The sequence below is a fragment of the Clarias gariepinus genome, chromosome 4, assembly GCF_024256425.1.
Source record: "Clarias gariepinus isolate MV-2021 ecotype Netherlands chromosome 4, CGAR_prim_01v2, whole genome shotgun sequence".
NCBI lineage: Eukaryota > Metazoa > Chordata > Actinopteri > Siluriformes > Clariidae > Clarias > Clarias gariepinus.
In genome coordinates, this window is record NC_071103.1 from 39009539 (window position 1) to 39035933 (window position 26395).

The window sequence follows — 26395 nt, forward strand, 5'->3', positions numbered from 1 at the left end:
TAGTCATTGGACTTAGTATTTGGGATGCTAAAAGATAATTTAACAGGCTAGTCAGTGCATTATCTAAAATATTAATTGACTTCCCGGTCTGCAGAATGCCCTAAATTGGTGGCACATGTTGTTATTTTAAAGGAAGACACTCCTCAGGCTGCAAGGATCGTCTCAGTTTGCCTTGTAATTAAAGCCACTCAAGGCCAGAGGGGTTCCTCTGTTCGGTCAAGCTCTTAGAGATCAATACAGAGGCAGATTCAACCCAAATAAACTGGAGATACAATGGTATTTCAAACTTTTTAGGGATCGATGTTCAGGAATCAGGACAAGCAACTGTTAATACTGGTAATAAAATACCAAAATTAATAAAGTTTTGATATTGTTTATAGTTGATTTCAGGAAATAAATGATAAGAATTCATGGTAGGATTGCATGGTAGGCAATCATTCGAGGTAAAGACTTTGACAAACCATGAGTAACACGCGTAAGATAAAGAAAATCATGGTTAGCATAAAACATGGACGGATGTCCTCAGAGGATTGAAAGTTAAAGCTTTAGTTTTGACGTTCTGGGAAATTTTATTAGGCTTTACAGGAATATTTTGTGTAGAATTGGCTCGCCATATGGACTGCAGGTGTTGGAAACGCGGAAAAACAAGCTCTCTCTGCTGCTTAGCATTAAACTGTATAGATTGTGGAGCTTTGCTGTGCTATAGGATAAACATCACTTTACCGAAACCTGTTTTTAGCCTAAATGATGACCTCTGTAAAAGATAAAAATGTCAAAGCCAATTCATGTCTTGTTCACTGCCTCTAGGAATTTAGTGTTTGGCTAGGAAGAGCTTGGGTGTCTTTGTGCTTGTACGAGTGTGTGTGTGTGTGTGTGTGTGTGTGTGTGTGTTGGCGGGAAGCACTGGGAAGATTCTCAATTAGCGGTATTCCAGGAACATCTGCGGTGCTTTTAAGGAAGCAGTAGAAGAACAAGAAGAAGGAGAAGAAAAAAAAGCAGTCTGATCTCTACAACTACTTGTGATTACAGTTAGGGGGGAAAAACAAAAAACTTCAAAGGCACTTGGCCCTAATTAATAGCAATCTGGTGTGAATTTGCGTTCATGTACGTTTTGTGTATGTAGACTTTAAGGGAGAAAGCCACTGCTGCAGTTTTTGTATTTGCAAAAACTGAAAAAGCAAAGTTTAATTTGAATGCTGATACTCACTGGCCTCTTGTCACGTGGGTTTGAAACGTGTTGCGTTTGCGCGAGGGGAAGGCGTGCTCAGACTCAGGGGTCAGCCTTTGTCACTGAAGCGAAACGTTTGTTTAAACTGATGGGGGATGTGAAAGGGGTGATGGCTGGCCTTTTCACAAGAGTTTTGATTCCTCCAACCAGCTATTAATTTCTTGTTGTTTGTGGTGGTGTTTATTTTATATCCATTTTTTTTTTTCTTGCTTTCTTGGCGAACATAGCCTGGGACAAAACTCGAATTCATGCTGTTTTACGCAGATGCACGTTCTGCTCTTGAAATTACTGACAGATCTTGTCAGTGGGATCTGAGAGCCTGGTGGGACATGTGCTTGATCTGCATGCCTAAAGGAGGAGTGGTTGTCATCATCTTTTTTTTTTTAATGTAGCTACATTCTTTAGGGTAATATACAGCCATATGTTACATCTTTTGAAGTGTTTAAGTTAATATTTAGAGTCTTAATCTTAATCTTTAAATACAAACAAATTTTTTTTTCTATTACTTTAAGTTTTTATTATAATCAGAAAGCGAGATATAAAGTGCAAAATTCTTACATTTAATATTGCTGTTTGATTGTTATGTTAGATATATGTGGGAGATTCCTCGTAATTTTGCCAACTGCAGATTGTATTTGATTATACAGTATAAGCGGTGTTTAAGTCAAATCAGGACTTTTAAGTCTGCAGAAAAACAGAACACACTTCTGAGAGTAAAAACTCCCTTTATTTCTCTATATAATCCCCCGATACACTAATGCACATACCACAGCGTTACACTAGAGCTTGGACACCATCAAGGTAGAAAGATTTCTCAGGTCGCTGGAGCTACAACGTGAAAGGCTGGCCTCCAAAGAACTCCTTTAATAACCGAAACATGTTCCTGTAATGTGCAAGTAGTGTTGGTGAATGATTGTGTGTACAGTTCACACAGACAGATGTCTCTTCTGCAAGTTGGCGACGTTGATTTTCATGGATCCCTGTTCACTGGAATGACTGCAGTGGGCTCTTAACCTGTTAAAAAAAAAACTTTTTTGAAAATTTTTGACTAAAAATAAAATTTGGCTTTTAGTGCTCATATCAGAAATTAAATCATATGAAGTTCCATAAGGCCTGTTGAATGTTTTTTCAGCATTATTTATTTTCCTTCTGTCATATTTTTCCAAACAATCAGCTGAAATTAAAAAGGTTTAGAATAGTTTCGCCTTCAGCAAATCCGTCAACCCATTCATGATAAGCCTGCTTAAGAATCCCTGCCTTTTAAAAAATAAGATATTGTCCAAAACGAACGACATCCCGACAATCACAGCCTTGCTGCGAGACCAAAGGTCCCTGAAAAATGGCCCCATTAAACTGTCGCCTTTAATAGATTCACTGATTTTTTTTTTTCTTCTTTTGCCTGCCTCTTAAGCCAACACATATTTGGAGTCCTGAGGTGGATTGGGTGTCAGTCGAGGTTTAGGAAACACAGCGTTCTCTGTTCAGAGCCAGAGAACAGGGGCACCGTCTGTCCTTTCTTCTCCAGCGTCTCTGAAGTGCGTGCTGGGGAAATATGGAGGAAATACCTGGTCAGCATTCTGAAGCATTTTTGCCCCTCCTCTTAAATCCAAACACTCCTCAGTGTTTTCTCACAGCCCACACGTAGGCTTTTTTGCCCCGGGTTGAAGTGTGGAGTAAGAGTGCTATGTTTTTCCTGCACCTCTCCACCCTTGGGCTCCTAAAAAAAGACTGGCGATCGAAATAGATTATAATTTGAGCGTTATATACTGAGGCACTCAATCCCTTAAAGCCAGAAAGGATGAATGATGGGCTTTCACTGCGCTTCCATATACCTAGAGCTATGAGACTCAACTATTCATCTGATGCTCACTCTCAGTCTCTCAGATACACTGATGTTATCCACTATTACCTGTCTCTACACACACACACACACACACACACAGACAGCACTCCCATGCCATGCCCTTGGTTTAGCCTGGCTTTTTCTCCTGGCGAAACCGGAGGGTCATGAGTTCAGGACAGGAAGGATTACACCAAGTTCAGAGACACACCAGGGAGAAAAGCTTATCGCATCTTCCTTCTCTAATTCTAACATTAAATTCATTTAATTAAACCAAACGACCATTTTATCTTCTTATGTTAAAGTAAAAACATTTTGTCTAATGATATACTGTAATTCAGTGTAAGTCATTATAAATGGTAAAAGACAAACAGACTTAAGTACAACAGTTAACAAATAACAACGTAAATAATTTGTGATTGTAATTTACAAGTACTGAGTGGGAAAAAAACAACAACAACAGATTCCAGGCAGGAATAAGCGACGGTTTAGACCTAATCCGGTGTTGCGTGTGCTAGAGCTGAGCAATTATGCAATTTAACAGATTTTTTGTTGACCAATTCAATTAACTTAATTGATTCATCAATTAACACATTTTGAACAATTTATGTAAATTTCAAAAGTTTACTTCTCTAAAATCTCTCTAAAAAAAGACGCAGAAAATGCATAAATGCTTCCATCCTTTCTTTTTGCATCCTTCATTCAGCCTTTTTTCTTTTTCTTTTAATTTTAATTAATGGTTTGTACAATACTGCCTCCTGCTGGACCGGAGCATAGTGCAGAAGATCAGTAGGAGAAAAAGATTATTGCTTTAATGTTTAAAAAGCCAAAAACAGGAGTTACACATTTAAATACATACTATCTGCACATGGGGACAAAGATCTGGAGAAATGTTCTCTCCTCTGAGAAAACCAAAATTGAACTGTTTGGACATAATGACCATTGTTATGTCTGGAGGAAAAAGGGGGTGGCTTGTAAGCCAAAGTACACTATCCCAACCGTGAAGAAGGGACTGGTGCACTTGACAAAATAGTTGGCATCATGAGGAAGGATGATGGTGTGAATTTATTAAACATCTCAGCCAGGAAGTTCAAGCTTGGTCACAAATGGGGCTTCTAAATAAATAATGACCTCAAGCGTACCTCCACAGTTGTGGTAAAATGCCTTAAGGATAATAAAGTCGAGGTGTTGGAGTGGCCCTGACATTAATCAAATAGAAAATTTGTTGGCAGAACTAAAAAAAAAAGTGTGTCTGATTAAGGAGGACTGTTACCCTGACTCAGTTACACCAGTTCTGCCAGGGGGAATGGGATAAAATTCCAGTAGCTGTGGTAGGGAGCTTGTGGAAGGCGACCTGAAGTATTTCCGTTTAAACACAGTTAAACAATTTACTTCTGACCCACTGGGAACGTGATGAAAGGACTGAAACTGAAAATAAATCTTTTCCTGTACTATTATTCTGACATTTCACATATTTAAAATAAAGGTGTGATCCCGACCGACCCCAGACAGGGATTTTTTTCTTCTTAGAATTAAATGTCAGGAATTATGCATGTTTAAAGAGTTTTAAGAGTTTAAATGAATTTAAGTTACATTTAAATTTCTGGTTTCAATTGTATATAAAATCCCATAAAATGATCACCAGATATCTCATGTGATGCTGATCCTTTGTGGTTCACATTAATGAGTTTCTTTATGCGTTAATTACACCAATATAGGATAAACAATAAATGTTTTTTGAAGAACACAATGTTGCATAATAAATTATGACTAAAATATATTCATACCCGGTTTGTATAAACGAGGCTGATTAGCCATCAGCTTTATTCTTTAGTTACATAATGACTTAGCGCTGATCATTAATCTATTCACAGTGAATTCAACACAGTCTTAAATAAGGTTAAGGGATTTTTGTGTTAGTTAAGTGTAAAAGTTGTTTCAATCCATCTGTCCTTTTCCAGCCAACCTGACCCCCTCTGACAGCTTTTACAATGCTCTCCCCCTTTCTCTCTGTCTTCTCTCCTCCCTTGTTCCTATAAATTTCACCACTCCCTTTTGTCAAAGACTGAGAGCAGGGTCTTGGATTCAGGCTGAGTCTGGACTTGTAGCTCTTTGCACCATTCTCCTTAAAAAAAAAAAATGTGTGTCTGGATTAAATTTCAGATCAGCCCAGTGAACTTGATGACATAATCATCATCATCATCATCATCATCATCCATGCAACCAGACAGAGTTTACCCTGTTTGTCTGAACGCTTTCATTCACTGGTAATTGAAAATATGCCTGCGGTTTTAGAAACACCCGAAACGAAACTCCCTGTTTGGTTGTGGTTTGACCTGACTGAAAATGAAAGAATCTAAATCATGTCTTTCATAAAAAAGAAAAAAAAAATTACATTGCACTAAATAGCGTGCAGAATGATGTGTGTATTTTTATTATACAGTGATGCTTTAGTAAAACAAGGTGCTGCGGAGAATAGTGCTAATATTCCTGGCTCTTTAAATAGAGTTGCAGTTGTTTTATTCAGGGTATAATTATGATGTTGCGGTGTAGGGTGTGTGTAGCAGGGACAGTCGACTTCTCGTGGCCCGAGGGCAGGGGTAAAGCGAACGCCCCTGCTGGTTTTGAAAGAGATTGACGTCTCGAGGCTATTGTTCTGAGAAAGCTCCGTAATTACAGGCTTTTACCAGAGTTTGAATAAATAAAAGAAAAGAATTGAGTTTAATAAAATTAAACACTACAGCGCTATTTATAACTAGTCAGGACATGCCAAAAACTTACTCTGATATAGTGGCTAATCAGTAATGCTAACTAAAACTAGTAGAATTGATGTACACCTTCCTGACTCACATGCAGTTTTTCATGATTCATATTTGTATAAATGTTTGTCTTTTTTTATACGGACCTGTCTTACTCAGAGACATACCCACCTCTCCTACTTAGACATGCCTACCTATCTTAGTTATAGACAAGTCCTCTTGTCTTATTTATAGACAAACACACCTGTCTTAGGCAGAGACATGCCCACTTGCCTTATGTACAGACATGCCAACTGGTCTCAGTTATAGATAAACCTACCTGTCTCACTCACAGACATGCCTACTTGCTCACTCAGAGAAACGCCAACCTACCCTCCTGACTGGCCTACCCACCTGTCCTACTCCTAGACCTTTCCATCTGTTTCAGTAAGAGACAAGCCCACTCATCTCATGCACAGACACACCCACCCGTGTCACTAGCAGACATGCGTACTGATGTAATTTATAGACAAACATACCTGTCTCACTCAGAGAAACCCTCACCCTCCCTACTTATAGGTATACCAATCTGTCCATTTCATAGATGCTTCCACCTGTCACTTAGAGACACGCCCACTTATCCCACTTGTAGACACTCCCACCTGTGTCATTTAGAGACATGCCCACTTATCCTACTCATTGACACTCCCACCAGTTACAAGTCAACTACCAAACCTGTCGTTGAACCACTCTGGAGACTTGTACTGTACGTTCAAGAATCAAATTTCACATCTCCCTATGTCATTCTCTTTTTTCCTTTTTTTTTTTTACCCTGGCATACTTTTCATTTTTGGACCAGCCTGATAGGCTCGAACATGTGCAAGTGATTTATGAGTTGTGAGCAGTGCCGTGGCGTGTGGAAGCGATGCTTCTTTAAGTGTGTTTGGGGGGTTGGGTGTTTTCCTGAGGGGGAACAGGCTGGCGAGGTCATTCAGAGTTTTTCTCTGTAGTCAGGGCAGAGTCGCCACACTGTTAAAATAAGCTGAGCTGGGTGGTGCTGGAGCTTAAGCAGGAAATCTGGAGCGGGTGTGTGCACAAACAGACCTCGAGCTACTTACAGTGGCGTTTACTAAGCATTGAGACTAAAGCAATGTGCCTCAAAGTATAACTAGATACAAAAGTTTGTTTAGACAAACTTTAAGTTGGCTTGAGAAAGCCGGAGATGGAAGTTTAAAAGTGTGAAAAGTTTAAAATAGTTTAAGAAGTTAAAAAAGTTAAAACAGTTTAAGTTTAAAAGGTTTAAAAGACAGATAGATAGATAGTGTCAGACAGATAGACAGTTACAGATATATAGATTGATAGATAGATAGATAGATTCATGATTGAGTCTATAGATAGATAGGAATAGTCAGATTACAGATAGATAGATAGATAGATAGATAGATAGATAGATAGATAGATAGATAGATAGATAGAAATAGTCAGATGATAGATAGATAGATAGATAGATAGATAGATAGATAGATAGATAGATTAGTTAGAAATAGTCAGATGATAGATACATAGATAGATAGATAGATTAGTTATAAACAGTCAGATGATAGATAGATAGATAGAAAAGTTAGATAATTTTGAATGAGTTAAAATGTGTTAGAAATAGTACATAGAAGGGAAGTCTATAGATAGATAGAAATAATCAGATTACAGATAGATAGATAGATAGATAGATAGATAGATAGATAGATAGATAGATAGAAATAGTCAGATGATAGATAGATAGATAGATAGATTAGTTAGAAATAGTCAGATGATAGATACATAGATAGATAGATAGATAGATAGATAGATAGATAGATAGATAGATTAGTTAGAAATAGTCAGATGATAGATAGATAGACAGAAAAGTTAGATAATTTTGAATGAGTTAAAATGTGTTAGAAATAGTACATAGAAGGGAAGTCTATAGATAGATAGAAATAATCAGATTACAGATAGATAGATAGATAGATAGATAGATAGATAGATAGATGAGTTTGAATGAGTTTGAATGGGTTAGAAATAGTACATAGAAGGGGATGGGTCGTGCATGCGCACGCACACTCTTCTGTGACAGACACAGAGAACCGCAAACTGTAATAATTAAGCTCTCAAACAAACGCTTCCCAACCGAGAACCGTAGGTCCGATCGCAAAAATTCTTTCACCGTGAGTGGCAGGAACTTCCTGACTACGACATATTGAATCCTCATGCCCGTAGAGTGTATTATATTGACGTGGTGACAGTGTAAAGACACCCTCCGATTCACACTCTGTGAATATGGCAGTTGACAGTGGCACGCGTGGTGAAAAATCAAAATTTTCATCAAACTTAAACTGCTCTCGTGAAGCAACCGTGAAAGTTATCAAAACATGGACCCAATCCGTAAAAGTCCAAAGTCTTGTGACCCATTTAAACTTTGAATGATGTTTCTACGACAAATTATGGCCGAACGGTAAGCTTTCAAAGTGACCCATGTTTTCACCCTTTTTCGGGCAATTTCCCATTGAAATGAATAGGGGAAAATGGGGTGGTTCTTTGGGAATTTCGGGAAAACCGTGCGACGGATCCCTACCAAAAGTCATAGCACACCATTCCCGAATAAGGCGCACGGTTTGACACCTCACTCATGGCACTCGGGCAAAGTTAGTCTCAATGTTAAGTCTGTGGGGGGTTAATTGCCCCCTGCGAGGGCAATTGATCACCCACCCCTTAGAAAAGTCACAGCACCCCATTCCCGAATAAGGCGCACGGTTTGACACCTCACTCATGGGACTCGGTCAAAGTTGGTTTTAATGTTAAGTCTGTGGGTGGTTAATTGCCCCCTGCGGGGGCAATTAACCACCCACCCCTTAGAAGAGTCACGGCAAACCATTCCCGAATAGGGCGCACGGTTTGACACCTCACTCATGAGATTCGGTTAATGTTGGTCTCAATGTTAAGTCTGTGGGTGGTTAATTGCCCCCTGCGGGGGCAATTAACCACCCACCCCTTAGAAGAGTCACGGCAACCCATTCCCCAATAGGGCGCACGGTTTGACACCTCACTCATGGGACTCGGGCAATGTTGGTCTCAATGTTAAGTCTGTGGGTGGTTAATTGCCCCCTGCGGGGGCAATTAACCACCCACCCCTTAGAAAGGTCACAGCACCCCATTCCCGAATAAGGCGCACGGTTTGACACCTCATTTGTTGGTTTACGATGAACGGTGCGGGACCAGTTATAATTCGCTAAAATCCCCATTATAAGTCAATGGGACGGTTAATTGCCCCCTGCGGGGGCAATTAACCGCCCACCCCTTAGTAAAGTCATATAAAAAATATTCCCGAATATTCTGCACGCTTTGACACCTCACTCATGGGTCTACCATAAATGGTGCGGGACTAGTTCATCGCCAAAATCCCCATTATATGTCAATGGGGCAAATTGGGGACCTCTCTTGCCCCGGGGGTAAAACTTATACCCTTGTGCATGGTATCTTTTGACAAAGGCTGCAAACATCTTCAAATAGGGTTAATTTAACGTTTCTACAAAATTCCCTCTCTGCGCAACAAACCGTCAAAATTCGTCTCAATGTTAAGTCAATGGGATTTTTGGGCCGGTTAATTGCCCCTGCGGGGCAATTAGTAAGTCCGATCAGTTAAAAAAGATATAGCACACCCCGTGAGATCAGTCTGAAGGTCTGGGCCGAGTTTGGAGTTAGTGGAGTTAAAGCTCTAGGAGGAGAAGCGTTTGATAATTTTAGTCTCGGAATAATAATAATAACTAGAGAGGTACATTTCCTGAAGAAAATGTGAGTGGTGCTTGCCGTGGCGAAACTCTGGCCGTCCATATCTCCACGACAATGGGATCTTGATAGCAACATGCTAATATAGCTAGCATCAAGCTAGCACCATGCTAATCAGCTAAACATCATGCTAATTACACTAGCATGATGCTAGGAACATTCTATACATGTTATTAGCGAAAAGTTAGCATAATGCTAGCGACATGCTAATAGCGTTAGCATCATGCTAGCGATGTGCTGATGAAATTAGCATACCGCTAGCAAGATGCTAATTTTGTTAGCATCATGCTAGCAAAATGCTAATCGCGTTAGCATCATGCTAACAGCATGCTAATGAGGGTGCTAGGGGGCGTGGCTTATGAGCATGATGATATATGCAAAAGAGTGTCTCTACGACAGTCGGTTCCACAGTTAAATCAATGTTAAGTGTGTGTGTGGTTAATTGCCCCCTGCGGGGGCAATTAACCACCCACCCCTTAGAAAAGTCACAGCACCCCGTTCCCGAAGATGGGCCGCACGGTTTGACACCTCACTCATGGGACTCAGTCAAAGTTGGACTTAATGTTAAGTCTGTGGGTGGTTAATTGCCCCCTGCGGGGGCAATTAACCACCCACCCCTCAGAAAAGTCTCAGCACCCTGTTCCCGAAAATGGGCCGCACAGTTTGACACCTCACTCATGGTACTCGGTCAAAGTTGGTCTCAATGTTAAGTCTGTGGGTGGTTAATTGCCCCCTGCGGGGGCAATTAACCACCCACCCCTTCAAACAGTCAAAGCAGCCTACTCCCGAATAAGCCGCACGGTTTGACACCTCATTCATGGGTCTACGACAAACGGTGCAAGACTCAGTCAAAGTTGTTCTCAGTGTTAAGTCTGTGGGCGGTTAATTGCCCCCTGCGGGGGCAATTAACCACCCACCCCTCAGAAAAGTCTCAGCACCCTGTTCCCGAAAATGGGCCGCACAGTTTGACACCTCACTCATGGAACTCGGTCAAAGTTGGTCTCAATGTTAAGTCTGTGGGTGGTTAATTGCCCCCTGCGGGGGCAATTAACCACCCACCCCTTCAAACAGTCAGAGCACCCTACTCCCGAATAAGCCGCACGGGTTGACACCTCATTCATGGGTCTACGACGAACGGTGCGGGACTCAGTCAAATTTGTTGTCAGTGTTAAGTCTGTGGGTGGTTAATTGCCCCCTGCGGGGGCAATTAACCACCCACCCCTTCAAACAGTCAAAGCACCCTACTCCCGAATAAGCCGCACGGGTTGACACCTCATTCATGGGTCTACGACAAACGGTGCGGCACTAGTAATTTTTTTTAATTCCCATTATAAGTCAATGGGCAAAGTCGCCAAAATCCCTATTCAAATTCTATGGGGCAACTTTGGGGACCTCTCTTGCCCCGGGGGTCAAACTTATACCCTTGGGCATGGTATCTTCTGACACAGGCTGCAAACCTCTTCAAATCTGGTAAATCTGACGTCTCTACAAAATTCACTCTCTGCGCTACAATCTGTCAAAGTTGGTCTCAATGTTAAGTCAATGGGATTTTTGGGGTGGTTAATTGCCCCCTGCGGGGGCAATTAACCGCCCACCCCTTAGAAAAGTCATAGCACCCCATTCCCGTATAAGCCGCACGATTTGACACCTCACTCATGGGTCTACGACAAACGGTGCGGGACTAGTTACGCGCCAAACTTTTGTACGGAAGAAGAAGAATAATAATAAAAATAATAATAATAAGTTTGCAAGAGAATAGTAGTGATGCTTTGCAAGCACCACTAATAATAAGTTTAAGTCGGATATCAGTAAGTTGGCTTTCTCAAGCCAACTTAATAAAGCTTAAACATATACAGTACATACTGCTTGTTTCTAATATATATATCCTTACTATCCGTAGTTTTGCTGTAAAGATGCTAGCAACTAAGTGATGCTCACTTTATAGCCACTATCGTAGCATGGTAGAAACTGCATGGCTAAGTCATCATACACTTACCTTAAGGGTTTGGTTGGGTGGTTTGGTAATTACATGCCTTCCGTTATCTATAAAAAAATGAATGAAAGGTTGCAGCAGAGTTAAGAATAGTTCTGCTGGCCATCTTGAAGGGAAAAAAAGATGTGAGAGACTCAGAGATAGAGAAGAGTGGGCGCTTGCGGTGTACCACATATACCAGCGGTGTAGAAATGAGCAGGACGAGACATGCCCTAAATCCTGTGTGTGTATGTGTGTGTTTACCCAAACCCACTAAATCTTCGACAGCGATTGCACACAGCACCATCCCTGAGAGTTCTGTTAACCCTTCTTTAGTAATGTTAAATTCAAGCAAAACATATGATTGCGCTACAAGGTTATAGCTAAATATGATGAGGTTAACTTGGTGAATTTATATTTAGTGTACATTTAAAGTCAGGCTATCTCAAAAAATCATGTCAGGTTAGCCTGGTGAAACATTCACAAAGGTCCTTTAAAAAATGCTGCCAAGCTAGCCAAAATTAGCCGTCTGTTTGGCTTACAAAGATTTTTATGTTTAACTTAAAAATAATGTCCTCTCAGGTTAGCTCCTGCTAGCTAACTAGTGTTAGAAGTAATGCTAAACTTTGTAAATTTGTAAATATATTTTTTTAACTTTTTAATATATCCTCCCAGATTATCTCATGCTAGCAAAAAAGATTAAGAATGGTTTAGAAATCTGACTTAGAAATCCAGATAAGTGTTTAAAAATAAAGTGATTTAATAAATGATACACAAATCCTCTCAGGTTAGCTAAGATGTCTAGTGTCATTTAAGTATTTTGTATAATGCATACATATATATTTTTATGTATATTATTTTATAAATCATGTTTTTTATTTGACTAGGAATAACAATTAGATAATTTCAAATGAATTCTGTGAAAACAATTAGGCTAGTTAAATTTAGCTAGCTAACATTAGCAGTATATGTATTATAAACTTTTCTAATTTAAATATGTCTCATTTTATAAGTCTTATAAGTATTGTCTTAGTTAGCTAAGCTAGTTAGCTTGGGTTTGGAATGCAGCTTTGAAACAATTGTTTATGTAACTTCAGGATCCTGTCAGAAAGTTTGTCAGACTAGCGCATGTTAGCTAGCTAGCGTTATAAATTCAGATTCTAAGCCAGTTAACAATATACGTGGAAAAGTGTCTGCATATGTGACTCACACTGACTTCTTTATCTAAACATGCACCCTACACACTGTATGTCTGCCTAGTGTGTGTGTGTGTGTGTGTGTGTGTATCATACCTGGTTATCATCGGAGCTGTGCGACTGCTGCAGGTGTTCCTCTGTCCTGATCGGACATGTTTAATTTCAACCCCTATAAACCTGTAAAGCAGTAATTACCCGTGCCTTATTTTCCGTGTGCGTCTAACAAAAATATGTAATACTGCCCAACTGTATGATTTTCAAATGTGGTTTACAGTGCTGACTGTCATTTCGACACTGCAGTATCTTTATGGGATTCCCTCCTATTACAGTGTTTATATTGTGTGTTATTAAATATGAGGAAATTAAACATCTGTTTCTTTTCTCTTTCTCCCGGGCTGTCGCAGGGTGATATCCAGCAGCTCCTGATCGTTGCTGACCCTAAAGCGGCGTATGATTACTGTGAACACTACATGCCCGACTGTGACACGCCTCATAAGGACACATTGCAAGCTCAGGAACCGGAAGAAGGGGTGAGTATCAGTGTAACCTGATGGCCTTTAGGAACCTTGATAGTAATTACATTACCTTAATTAGATTGCCTTGATAGTAATGAGTAACCTTAATTAGATGATAGATCTAATTAAAACATATATACTATACCTTAGAGTGGACACTTTTAGTCACAAGTCTAAATCTTTTCTGGTACTACATGACAAAGATGAAAGTCCTAGTCTTGCTTAAGTCTTCCTGGTACTGGGATGCTTTTTGCTTATGCCATAGCTACATTGATTGTTGCCATGGTTACCTAGAAATATGTGCAGGCATTCCATCCATCTATCTAGGAACAACTGTAGTCTCATTAGAGAATGTGAAGGCTAATGGCGACAATTGTATTTATTTTCATTTTTATGACTGTGGTAGGACCTCCGGTCAACATTCATGCATGCGTTATGGGCATACATTGACAAAATTTCAAAGCATTCCTGTTGCCCAATCAATAAATTTTAATGGATGCTGAGTAGGCATACATAAAGATAGTGTATTATAAAAAAGGTAATTTCTATGTTTATTTTTAAACAAGGTCACTTTTCAAAAGGGTAACGATGAGAAAAAATCTATTTTCTAGCACTTTTATGCAGCATATGGTTTTTTATTAAGTGTCTATCTAATCTAAACTTTATATAAGGTACAAATTATACTGTATTTTAAGTGCCCCTTTTTTATTTAGGAGCTGCAGGTTGAGAATTTGCCCCTACAGAGGCTTTAGTTTAATGCCTTCTGCTTCAAAAATGTCTGGTCATGTAGAGTCATGCTCTCGTATGGCTTTTTTTTCCCCCTCTGGATGATGTACTGCGTAATGTACTGAAACACAAAGAGCAAGCTCCAATGTCAGTGAAGCGCTGAACATATTCTGGCAGAGAGCTCTGTGTTTCTCATGGCTTGATTCTGTTAAAGCATTCTGCAGATTCTTAGCTATATTGATATCTTGGGAGGAAGTTTCGGCGCGTGGCGTATAAGCGCAGCCAACAGCAGCTGGAGTTACCATGTGAAACACAGTTTGCCTAAACACAGTGTTCAGGGGTTATTATATTGACTTCTTTAGGGATATTAAAAGTGGAATGTTTTTTTTCAAGGATAAGACATTAACATGCAGTGGTCTCTTGATGCCAAGCACATGGCTGATCTGAAATGAGACTTCGTGCTGATCTTAAATCAGTTTTGGGTTACAGTCAGTTACTAACAATCTTGGGGTAGTTACTGCATGTACTGTATGGCAGGGGTGCCTTGAATGGTTTAAGCTCTGACCAGATTGAGAAATTCTCATTCTAATGCTTAAACAGTAATAAGCATCACCCAACCACCCTTAGTGGATGTTTTTAGTGTAAAACATATTAGAATAATAATACTGAGTTGATTGATTGGTTAACCTAGATCTGGTTAGATCTGATCCAGCCATGCTGTGTTTGGCAGAGACTGTGTAGTCTTTACTAAGCTTAACTGGTCTTGGGTGGGTCTTGGCTAGGTGTGACTAGGTCTTGCTGTGGTTAGTTGAATTAAGCAGGGTTTTGTTGAGCTTGAGGGTCTTTTCAATGAGATGAAACCCTAATAGGAATAACTGGTTATGGATACATCAAATCTTATATTGTTTGGTCCTTTCTAAGATCTGTTAGGACTGGATAATGACTAGGTTTTGCATGTTTGTGGCTTGGTTATGCTTGGCTAGGCCTTGATGGGTTAAGCTGGGCCTGACTTGGAACTGAATTGCCTTGGGCAAGCTTTGCTTGACTGGTTTAGAATGTCTAGTTGTGTTTTTGATTATCTTCGGTATAACTTCCTGGGTTTCTTTGAGACTGGCAAGGGCTTGATTTGTTTTGTTTGGGCTCAGCTAGATCTGGCTAGACTTTGATAGTGTTTGGTCATTTTATTAGAACTCTGTAGTCTTGACGGAAGCTTGTTTCTATTGGCTGGAGTCTAAAAGACCTGGATGATGACTAGGCCTTTCTCCTTTTGGCTAATTATGCTCTGGATAATGACTAGGCACTTGGTTTATATTTTGTTTGGGTTTTTCTTTTGGACCTGGATTAATGATAGGTATTGCTGGTTATGGGCTAGTTGTGCCAGCACTGGCTCTGTCTGACTGAGCTTTGCTGGACCTGCCTGACCTTGAACCAGGCTACTCTTTGCTAGCATTTGCTGGGCTTGTTTAGGTCTGGAAAGTATTAACTAAGCCTTGCTAGGCTTTTCTGGACATTAGGCTTAGCTAAATGTGATTGCAATAACTTGAAGTGAATCCAGGCGGTGCAAACAAGCCAGTTTTAACAGTAGGGGGGCATTTTTATAAGCTCCTGCACAGCTGCAAAGGAACTAAAGTGCAATGGTGCATGATGGATTAAGGACATTAGGACAGAAGAGGCTCTAAGTGGGGTTCATCAGTGCCATAACGGTTGTTGCTACTGCTTCCTGTGCTGGGATAAAAGAGTGACAGAACTAATGGGTCAGAACTAATACATACCACACTCATCTAACAGCTTCATGCTTTTGGATAGAGCAAACTGTTGGACTAGAAGGCATAGAACATTTGTTCAACTCTACATTCATTGATAATCATATGTCATAATGAATGGATGCGTATTTCGCATTTTAGCAAAGTAAGTGCTTAAAAAGTGCTTTTGAATAAACCATCCTTTAAATGACTGATGCTATTTCTGACCTACTTACTCTCTTCTTACAGTTCACATACGCTCGCGAACATATTTCCCATAACTAATTAAAGCTATATGTTCTAATTACAACTCCCTGTGATTTCATTGTTATTGGATGTGAGATCACACACCAAGTTGTTACTCCAAGGTCTTTTTAAAAGTTCTAAACAGCCACCTGCACTCTTTCATATTTTAATTAAAATCGGTCTAACTAGCCTGACAGCTCTCTCTCTCTCTCTCTCTCTCTCTCTCTCTCTCTCTCTCTCTTCTCTCTCTCTCTCTCTTCTCTATTCCTCTCTCCTTCTCTGAGAATCAGGTGATCATTTCGAATGTTTTATAATGTTACATTTTAGTAAAGTTGGCAGTATGGCAGAAGTATTAAATTATGATATATAAATTAGGACATTTTTATGATACATAGTATGTATTATATTTGTTTGTGAACAAAATATTACCAGTAATACAGTATTATTACAATGAAAAAAGTCTGATAATACCCGTGTTGCATATGTATTATTTATAAGTACAATTTTATTTAACAATAATTGTATAGATATTTAACACTGAAAAGGAGAAATTGAACATATTACCATTTCTTAAAAAAAAACACATTAAAGTTAAAATCAGACAAACTGCTTTAAGTCATTTTGAAATGAAAAATTTACAAACAATATTCATGATATTCCAGCAGAAAACATATTGAGATGTAAATGATCTTTGACTATAATTATTCAATCATTATGCCATTTTTACTTTAAAGATTATAAATGTTCTTGAAGAGAGTGCTATCTCATCATAAGTGTGATGCTTGCTGCCTTTGCGTGAAGTAAAATGTGATGCTTTTGCATTTAACTCCTAAATATGATGCTAATGGACCACACATGACATTGGACTATGCTTTTAAAATAATAATTAATAATTAACTGCTGGTTTTAGACCGATGGGATGTCTGTGCTAACAGTATGTAACATCCAGCTGGACTTACATCAGAAGAAGTGTTTTGTGTTATATTACATACTCTGTACTAACCTAACTCTGACCTCATTTCCTCCTTCTGTCCAGTACGATACTGCAGTAGAATATGGAGAGTCTTATGATTACTATGACTCTGGGATTACTACCGACACACCAACCGAATTTTCTGAAACTAAGGTAAAAAGAAAACGAAATCTCAGTGCATGCGGTTGTCAGTGTGGTGTCTGGTTGTCGCGTGATTTCCCTTGTTCTCATCTCGAGTGTTGTTTATTTGGCATCTTCACATTTTTTCAGACTACTATCCGTTCCATGTCCAGCTGAGGGAACAAACATCTCTCTCTCTCTCTCTCTCTCTCTCTCTCTCTCTCGCTCTCTCATCATTCCAGCACCTGTTCTTTGTTCTTGTGTCATGTCTTGCTTGCTCAATCCTGATGTTTTGATGTGTTGTGTCTTTTGTCCCTGTGTCACCATCACCCTCCCTCCAGAGAGTGAAGCGTAGCATCTCCAAGTCCAAGAGGACGACAAAGTCCACTAAGTCCAAACCCAAGTCTACGTATAAGTACCCCGTCTCAATAAAGAAATCACCTAAAACTTTTCGAGAGACGAGACCTGGTTTCCAGGCAACAGCGCCAGCAAGGAGGCCCGGTACAAGGGTAAAAGAAAAAAAAAAAGCCCTAGTCCAACTCCGATGGCATGGAGATCTCTTCTCCCCTTCTTTCTCCTTATCTTCTTTTTCCTGAGGGAGATCTCCGATGCCCGTCCTCTAATCTGAAAGGCAGGCAGGTCTAGAGGCCTATCGATCGACCCTGTAGTGTGCACTTCTGTTAATCCTTTCTTTCTCATTCTTCCTTCTCCTTGTCTTTCACTCTGACGTCCGCTTCAGCCAAACAACTTAGATGGCGAGTTCTATACTGAAACTGAACTTGACTACGGGACTGTAGATGGTTCTCAGACTCAGTCTCCTGATGCCACCCCTGGACCCAACGAGGTAAATATTAAACTTCTTCTTAATTATTATTATTATTATTTTTTTTTTTTTAAGAATGAACCAAGCTTTAGAAAGTGGATAAGCCCTGGGGTAGTAAGCCTAGCCAACTGGACCATAAACTGGTACGGAGTGGCAAAAACCAGAGACAATTCAGAATGGTTCTGTCCTGGTTGACTAAAAGCAATCCACTTTGAACAGTATGTCCATGTTTTCAACATGTCCATCATCTCAGAGGATTGTTTCTGCTTTACATTTGGCTTTTAGTTGTCCATACTAATTACAGCTGTGAGATCTCATAAAACATTTATAGTAGAATTAGCCAGAAATGCAAACGTAGCTAAATTAGAAACATATAACAAATAAACTCAAGCAAATATTATACTCGACTACAGCATTACTTATCATGGAAGGAAACTAGCCATAGTCAAATTTTATTTAAAGACATAGTCATCAATCTTACTGTAACTGGTTACTCATCCTAATCGATGTCTTATCCATATGGGACAGATTTCAAAACCTCACTATGATCAAATAGCTCTGGCGCAGAATTATGATCAGTGTAACTGTGCAAACCAGGCTAGAAGTACAGTACAAGACGCATGTGGATTGAAAAGACCAAATAAAGACAATTTAAAAAATCCTGTCCTGAAAGCCAGGAAACGCTCCTCAACCACAAGATTAGCAGGTCAACATGGCCACTCACACCAGTATTATCTGTAGAAAAAAGCAAAAATATTTTACTGTTATAAATAAGTTTATACGCATAATAACTTAAGATCAATTGATGTAGATTTATTAGTTATAAATTTCATGTCTTTGTTAAATTATTATGAATTATGAAATTCCGTCAAGTTAGCTCTCTAGCAAGCTGCTTACAAAATACACAATTTATAGATACCATTTTTTTTTTTATTATTATTTGAATTAGGATAGAATAAGCTTAAAAATGAAATAAAAATAAAACGAAAATGAGGTTCTGAGTTTAGTCGGATGCAGCAATGCTACCTGTGTGACCTTGTTTTAGCCATTAATGTTCGCAAAACCTTTCGACCTTTGGAGATCTTTTCTCCACTTGAATGCTAACTCCCAAATGCTAAATACGTTTTGTTTAAATGCTTGTAATAATTCAGTAATCCTGTTAGCACATTACCCAAACAATATGCAGAACAGTTTGCTGTTTCCTCTCTGACTTGCCATTTTAGACTTTATTTATTTCTGTCTTTTTTCACATTAAAGCACATAACTTAATTCCTCACTAGCATTACGCTTCATGTGAAAGAAGACAGGGATATGTCCAAGTCTGTCTCTGTCACTGGGACACAGTACAACTGACTCTAATGAGGTTCAATGCTGTGTAAATAATCATGGTTATGCTTTATTTGTCCCGGAGTAAATGTACTCACTATTAAATGACTCCAATCTAAATGAATAAGATATGATGTAAAGTTCATTAAGGATTAATCACTGATTGATCTTCTGGGACAATAAAAGTCTGACCTCTTGCTTTCAGGCTTTAACTTCGTTCATGTAGATTGATGCAAAGTTGATATTTAACTCATCTGCTCTGCAGTAGAACATGAATCCAGTAGTCTTAACTGCTTAACTAACCACCATTTTTATATCGCTCGCCTCCCTTCCCCTTCTTCTCTTCGCATTCCTCCCATTCCCCTCCCTATCTGTCATCAATTTGTTCTCTTCATCTGCTTTTCTCCCTATTTTTTCATCCCCCTTATATATCTACCATTTCCCCACCTGCTCTCTTCTCCCATTACCTCACCTCCTCTTTCCTTCCGTTCCTCCACTTATTTTATATTTACTTACATTTTCATACCTTTTAAAACTCTCATTGTTTTAACTCTTTTTAATCCCATTTCCTCAATCTTTGTCCCTTCTCAACTCCATACCTTCTCCGTACTCCTTTACCTATTTACCCACCTCCTTTTTTCTCCTATTCCTTTACTTCCTCCCATTTTTTGCCTTTCATCTCATTACATCACTTTCTTTTCTCTTACATTCCCTCACATCCTTTCCCTCACATTGCCTCATCTATTTCCTTCATATCTCACTACTTTTCACCTTCCTTACCTTGTTCTTCTCTGTATTTCCCTCACTCACTATTTCCTCCCATCTAACCTAACTTTCCTTCCTTTTGCTCTTATGACAATCTTCACTTCCCTGTTCTGTCCTCTTTCCCCCCTATCCTCCTCTTTCCTTTCCTCTCCCTTTTCCTGTTCTTTCCTTTCTCGTCTCCAACCCATCTTTGTCCTTTTCTTACTGCCTTAATTTTACTTCCCATTTCCTCATTTCCCCTTCGTCCTCTTTCCCATCCTCTGACCTCTGTCCCATCTTCTTTCCCTCTCCTCCCCTTGCTGCTGCATTGCTTGGCAATAACAAGGCTGCGGAAAAGGGGATTGTGGAAAACTCAGTCACCGAGCTGCCCCCTGCTGCGGTGGACCCCACAATCGCCCCCGAGCACAACGAGCCCAGCGCCACAGCAGGAGCGGACGCGTACGACTTTAAGGAATACGACCTTAAGGAGTACGACGTGGGCGAGCTTGACAGATCTCACTATGACTTTGGCGCATACGATGAGTTCGGCAACGCGGGCTCAAACCCCGTACCCAATTACGAGGACGAGTTTGGGCCTGCCGTGCCTGCTGAAAGAGGCACGGAAGAAGCTCAAATTAAAGCAGACGTAAGTATCATGACATGCCATTGAACGTGTTGTGTGTGTGTGTGTGAGTGAGTGAGTGGGTGCGAGTGTTGCACATGCTTGGTCTCTTTCTAACAAAACTCTCGGCATGAGGAATCCATCACTGTCATGCCGTTGTAAGTGTGGATGAGTTTAACACTATCATGCTGCCGATTCTTTTAAAGTTAACGTTACCAGCATGACCAGTAACAGTACAGTGTAGAGGGTTAAATGTACTTCCAGCTGTTTGTTGTTTGAGACCACAAGGCGAATGCAACAAGACATAAGGGACACTTATAGCTACCAGTTTGGCTTCTAATGGCAGAATACATCCGAGTCAGGTTTACCATACAGTCTCCGCCTTCATACTTTGGAACACGGCCCCCTACCTATGTCTTATTGTCATCAAACTTTGCAAAGGAAGAGATTTATTTAAGATGGAGCTCCAGTGATGTCAGTTTTATCTCCATGATGTCCTTTTGTACGAGTTATATTGTATACATAATCATGTGTCATACAGAGCCCATTGAGACATGCCAAACTGGTAGCTTATGGTCCATTATACGCTTTCATTCTCCAGTAGTAATGTGTAATGTTAGCTAAACCACTAAAATCAACATGTCATGACCGAAGCCTGGGATTTACGGTGCATTGATTAGTTTTATTTTGTTGGCTGAACTCTGCTTTAAAAAAAGGTAAGACAAGACCACCGATAAGTAAAGATCTGATAAGAGGGCTGATGCATTCCTGGACCTACACACACACACACACACACTTTCTCTCTCTGCACTTTGAATGAAGTCATCTGAATGAAGTTTATGCCCCGCTCGTCTGGTCGTACCCAGCGGCCCGTCAGGACTCTATCTGCCCCGTTAGCCTGAAGACACAGTAATTACCTCATTCCAGAGAGCCAGCTGTGTGTTCAAACATGCACTGATCTCCTCCACACACACACACACACACACACACACACACACATCCCCAATCTCCCACCTCTTTCAACTAAACCTTGCACATGCACACCCTTAGAGTACGAAGCGCTTTTACTTGATCAGTTACGTAAAATGATTCTTATTACGGAGAAGTGTAAGAAAATTTAAATAACTTAAACATAATATAAAGACATTTATTTTTGAAATAGCTGATAAAAGCTGTAAAGTTAGCAGAGATAGTATATTTTAGATAACTTTTTGTACTAGCAGTAGTTATAGTCTCAGGGCAGATTATGCTTACGAGTGTTTGATCTTAAAGATGTATTTGTTTTTGCTAATGTTTTGATACATGAAATAAAAGATTCGGACTGAAATAAAAAAACTAAAAATCAGAAATAATTACGAGTTACCTTTTTGTTTCAAAATGTGCATGACTTGTTGGATTCGCAAGCAACCTGGGGTATTGACAATTATTATTAATTTGTGCAGTTTTATTCAATGAATTTCTTAATCTTTGCTTGTGTCTCTAATGTCTTTAATGTGTCTTTAATATTACAGTACTTAATTATCATAATGAGCTCATGTCGCATAACACTATGTAGTAGTCACTACGTGCCTGTGTATGCCCTTCTGAAACATTTGTTTAAAATTTGGATGGTAAAATACTTCCACTGTTTTATTTTTTCCTTTTTTATTCATTTGTTTTGATCGGGTTAGAGGGATCATTTTAGAATGAAATAAGTATTTAGGTAGCACGGTGGCTTAGTGGTTAGCACTACCGCCTTGCACCTCCAGGGTCGGGTTCAGTTCCCGTCTCAGTGTGCATGGAGTACATGTTCTCCCCGTGCTCGGTGGGTTTCCTCCAGGTACTCTGGTTTTCTCCCACAGGTCAAAGACATGCAGATTAGGCTACCTGGTGTTCCCAAATTGTCTGTAGTGTGTGAATGAGCGTGTGAGTGTGTGTGTGTGTGTGTGCCTGGCAATGGATTGGCACATTGTCCATTGCCCTAAATTTCCTGGGATAGACTCCAGGCCCTTTGTGAACCTGGATACAGGATTAAACCAAGATATAGACAATGATTAAGTAAACTAAGTATTTTAATCATTTATACTACGACAATATTACAGCATTTGGGAGACATGCTTATCCAGAGTATTTTATTATTTAATTATACATCTGAGCAGTTAGGGGTTAAAGACTTTGCTCCTTCATTAAGATTAAAATAAAAGCTGAATACATCTTTAGAATAAACAAAATGTTTTTTTTTTTTAAACCAAACTTTAATAAACTTTTTTAGAAAAATAAAAAAGAGCAAATACTTCCAATATTACTGAAGAATTACTGATTTTTTATTTTTTTTTAGCCGATGTATTTTTTAACAAATGGCAGAATGAAATTCTTCACATATCCCAACATGTTAGGAAGCTGGGGTCAGAATTCAGGATCATCCGTAAAACATCTGCTTCAGCCCCTTATAAAGGTTAACCTCAACCACTCAGAGCGGTTTAGGAACCACTTTTGATTCTGTAAGGAAGGAGAGAATTATAACAGCAAATAAATAAATAATTATACTAAATTCTGAAGGAAATAAACACTACGCTAAGAGCTTTAACGTCTGATCAAGTGCACTTCTTTTCAGATCTCATTGTGCACTTTACCTTGTCTTATGCGTACATCGTATTCATCTTTGCGCTACATCACAGTAGTATAAAGTAAGACAAGTATGTAAGTATGCTTGCTGTAGTGCGTAGTCAAGTTTCAGAGAATTTTAAATTTCTATTTATGCTCCTTCACTAGTCTGGTTTGACCTTTGACCTGCCTCTACAGTGTTTCTTGCACGATTAAATGTCAATACTTCACTTCATAAAATTTTTCAATTCAGTAAATTACCAATAAATGGTATGTATCTATGTATATGGAATGAAACACCTCGGGATGTGCTGTTATACGAAAATCATCAACAACCATCACAATGAAGGTTATTCCATTTATAGTTAAATTAAACCTTTTGTAAAACAAGTAGAACAGTCTTTTTTCCCCCAGCCTCTCCTTTCTCTGAGCTTCTACACAATCAGAACCCAGAATTCACTGCTAACACTTTACACTTCCAACATTCATATCGTCTCCGTGCATGTGTGTGAGTGCATGCAGCTGATTCTCTCCATCTACTGCTCGGTCCTCCACTTAGGACTACACATGCTCTGATGTAGACCTTTGACCGGGTGTGTGTCCTCAGGTTGCAGGCGGTGCCGCGTTCCTGGGACCGAAAGGAGAGAAAGGAGAACCAGCCGTTGTTGAGCCGGTAAGTCAGGGTCGCCAACAGGAACAGTTCCTGGATGAAGTTAATGTTAAGGCGGTGTTTTTCGTGTGAAAGTCATGTGGACATCATAGATAAAAATTAATATGGATTAATATCTTTACTAAAGCTAGCAAGTGTCCCAATAAGACTGCATTCGAACAAAAAAGGGAAAAAAGGGCTAGCTTACTATGGCTGATGCAGCTAGCAAAAAATAAATACTGTGTCAAAATAACTATCACTTATTAAATACTAACAGGATTTAGTACCTAAATAGTATAATGAACCCTAGTCACCTGACCAAGTACTTAAATATTATAACCAGCCCCAGTCACCTGACCTAATACTGAAATATTATAATGATCCCTAGCCACATGACCTAGTGATTAAATATTATAACGAGCTCCGATCACCTGTCCTCGTACATAAATATTACAACAGGCCCTAGTCGCCCGACCGAATACCTAATGAGGCCTAGCCACCTGCTTGCTTACTGTACCTAAACATAGTCCTACACAACAGAGCTTCATGTTTTGTTTACATTCTTGTTACAAAACAATTCAAATTTTTCCACAACACAAATTTTGTCTATTTTGACAGTTTTTCACATTAAAATTGTTGGCTTGAATAGAATTCAGATTCTGAAGAAACATTTCTGGTAGAAATGTTATATCACATGTAAATATTGAATAATAACATCATTCGTAACATTGTAACATTGTAGTTTTGTGTACAATGTATACGCAACTTACTTAATTATAAATAAAGATAGAGCTTACACGGTACGCTGAGATTTGATAAAATCTTACGAAAACTTTGAGCGATACTTTTAACTCTGATTTAACCTCATGCACAGGCGTGTGGTTGAAGAAGTTAAAGTTGGTATAAACAATGTGCCAGGGTGCCTGGGGTGCATGGTTTGCTGTAAACATGCGCATTTCTTATTTTCTGTGTGTTTATTTCAGGGAATGCTGGTAGAGGGACCTCCAGGTCCGGCTGGTCCTGTTGTAAGTAACTCACATCCAGAATACTATGTCTTGTATCCAAAAACCTGAACTGTATTATAGTAATCTGGCAACCCACTCTATACACACTCGAGCCTTATATTCCCTGATACTTCTATTAAAACTATAACGTTGTCATTAATACACACATTTAAAAAAAAAACAGACTCTGATTTTGCTTTGATTTTTTAGGGTCTTCCCGGACCTCCTGGTCTACAAGGTCCTCCCGGACCAGCTGGAGATCCTGGTGACAGGGTGAGGGTTAATTTTTGTTGCTATCCTGTTTGAGGATTTCGTGGAAACGAACTTTGACCTTTTGATACTTTCAGGACAGACATCCCGGAAGTAGTAAGGGTTAAGGCTTTGGTTGTTCCATGTAAATATTTGTTATGTATTTGTTTAGACTTTCATGTTGGTGACAGGAAATAGATGGAGGACTTTTTTTTATCTGTATGAGACTGTATCTGGTCCTGGACCCTTATGGATAATTTGAAACAGTTTATCTGGTGCCTCTATACTTTTCCCAGAGCGAAATTTCATAATGAAATGAACATGTCAGTGTGAAGTTGATCATATGAGTACATTTTTGTCAGTAATTATCTCACTATCATTCACCATCACACACGAGCATTCGCCATCATTAAACATCATACATCAACAGTTATCATCAGTCACCATCATACACCAACATTCACCATCATACACCAACATTCACCATCATACACTATCATTCACAATCATTCACCATCATACACCATCACACACCAACAACATTCACCATCATACACCCACAATTACCATCATACACCAGCATCCGCCAACATTCACCATCATACACTATCATTCACAATCATACACCGTCATACACCATCACACACCAACAACATTCATCATCATACACCAGCATTTACCATCATACACCAGCATTCCCAATCACACACCATCATTCACCCATCATACACCATCATACACTATCATTCACCGTCATTCACCCATCACACACCATCATAAACTATTATTCACCATCATGCACCATCATACACCATCACACACCAACATAAACCATCATTCACCATCATACACCAACATAAACCATCATTCACCAGCAATCATCATCATTACACACCAACAATTACCATCATAAACCAACATTCACCATCACCGACCCACATTTACAATTATACACCATCATACACCAACATTCACCATAATACACCAACATTAACCATCATACACCAGCTATTACCATAATACACCAACATTAACCATCATACACCATCAAACACCTGCTTTAAACACAAGCATTCACCATCATACACCATCACCCACCAACACTTACTATCAGGTATCTTTTACCTGATGTTGACATTTGAAAGCACACCAGCTCGGCATGTGGGCCCACTGGTATCTGATGTATGAATGCACGCTGTGCTGTAGATCCAAGATGGCCGACTCCACAGGGCCTCTTCTGAAGGATGTGAGCTAATCCTCTGCCAGAAGAGCTTGTT

General features: G+C 39.4%; 1 protein-coding gene across 4 annotated transcripts in view; it reads left to right on the forward strand.

Annotated features, from left to right (window-relative positions):
- Positions 1-26395, forward strand: part of col11a1a (collagen, type XI, alpha 1a) — a 97873-nt gene that overhangs the window by 13760 nt on the left and 57718 nt on the right. The window contains exons 5-11 of one of the 4 annotated variants that reach the window (XM_053494016.1): positions 13201-13326; positions 17062-17151; positions 17858-17962; positions 20358-20657; positions 23824-23889; positions 24849-24890; positions 25080-25142. In XM_053494016.1, the coding sequence (XP_053349991.1) occupies positions 13201-13326; positions 17062-17151; positions 17858-17962; positions 20358-20657; positions 23824-23889; positions 24849-24890; positions 25080-25142 (792 nt within the window). Of the gene's footprint in view, positions 1-13200; positions 13327-17061; positions 17152-17459; positions 17628-17857; positions 17963-20357; positions 20658-23823; positions 23890-24848; positions 24891-25079; positions 25143-26395 lie in introns of all 4 variants that reach the window. The other 3 variants (XM_053494018.1, XM_053494019.1, XM_053494017.1) reach the window with 3 other exon arrangements.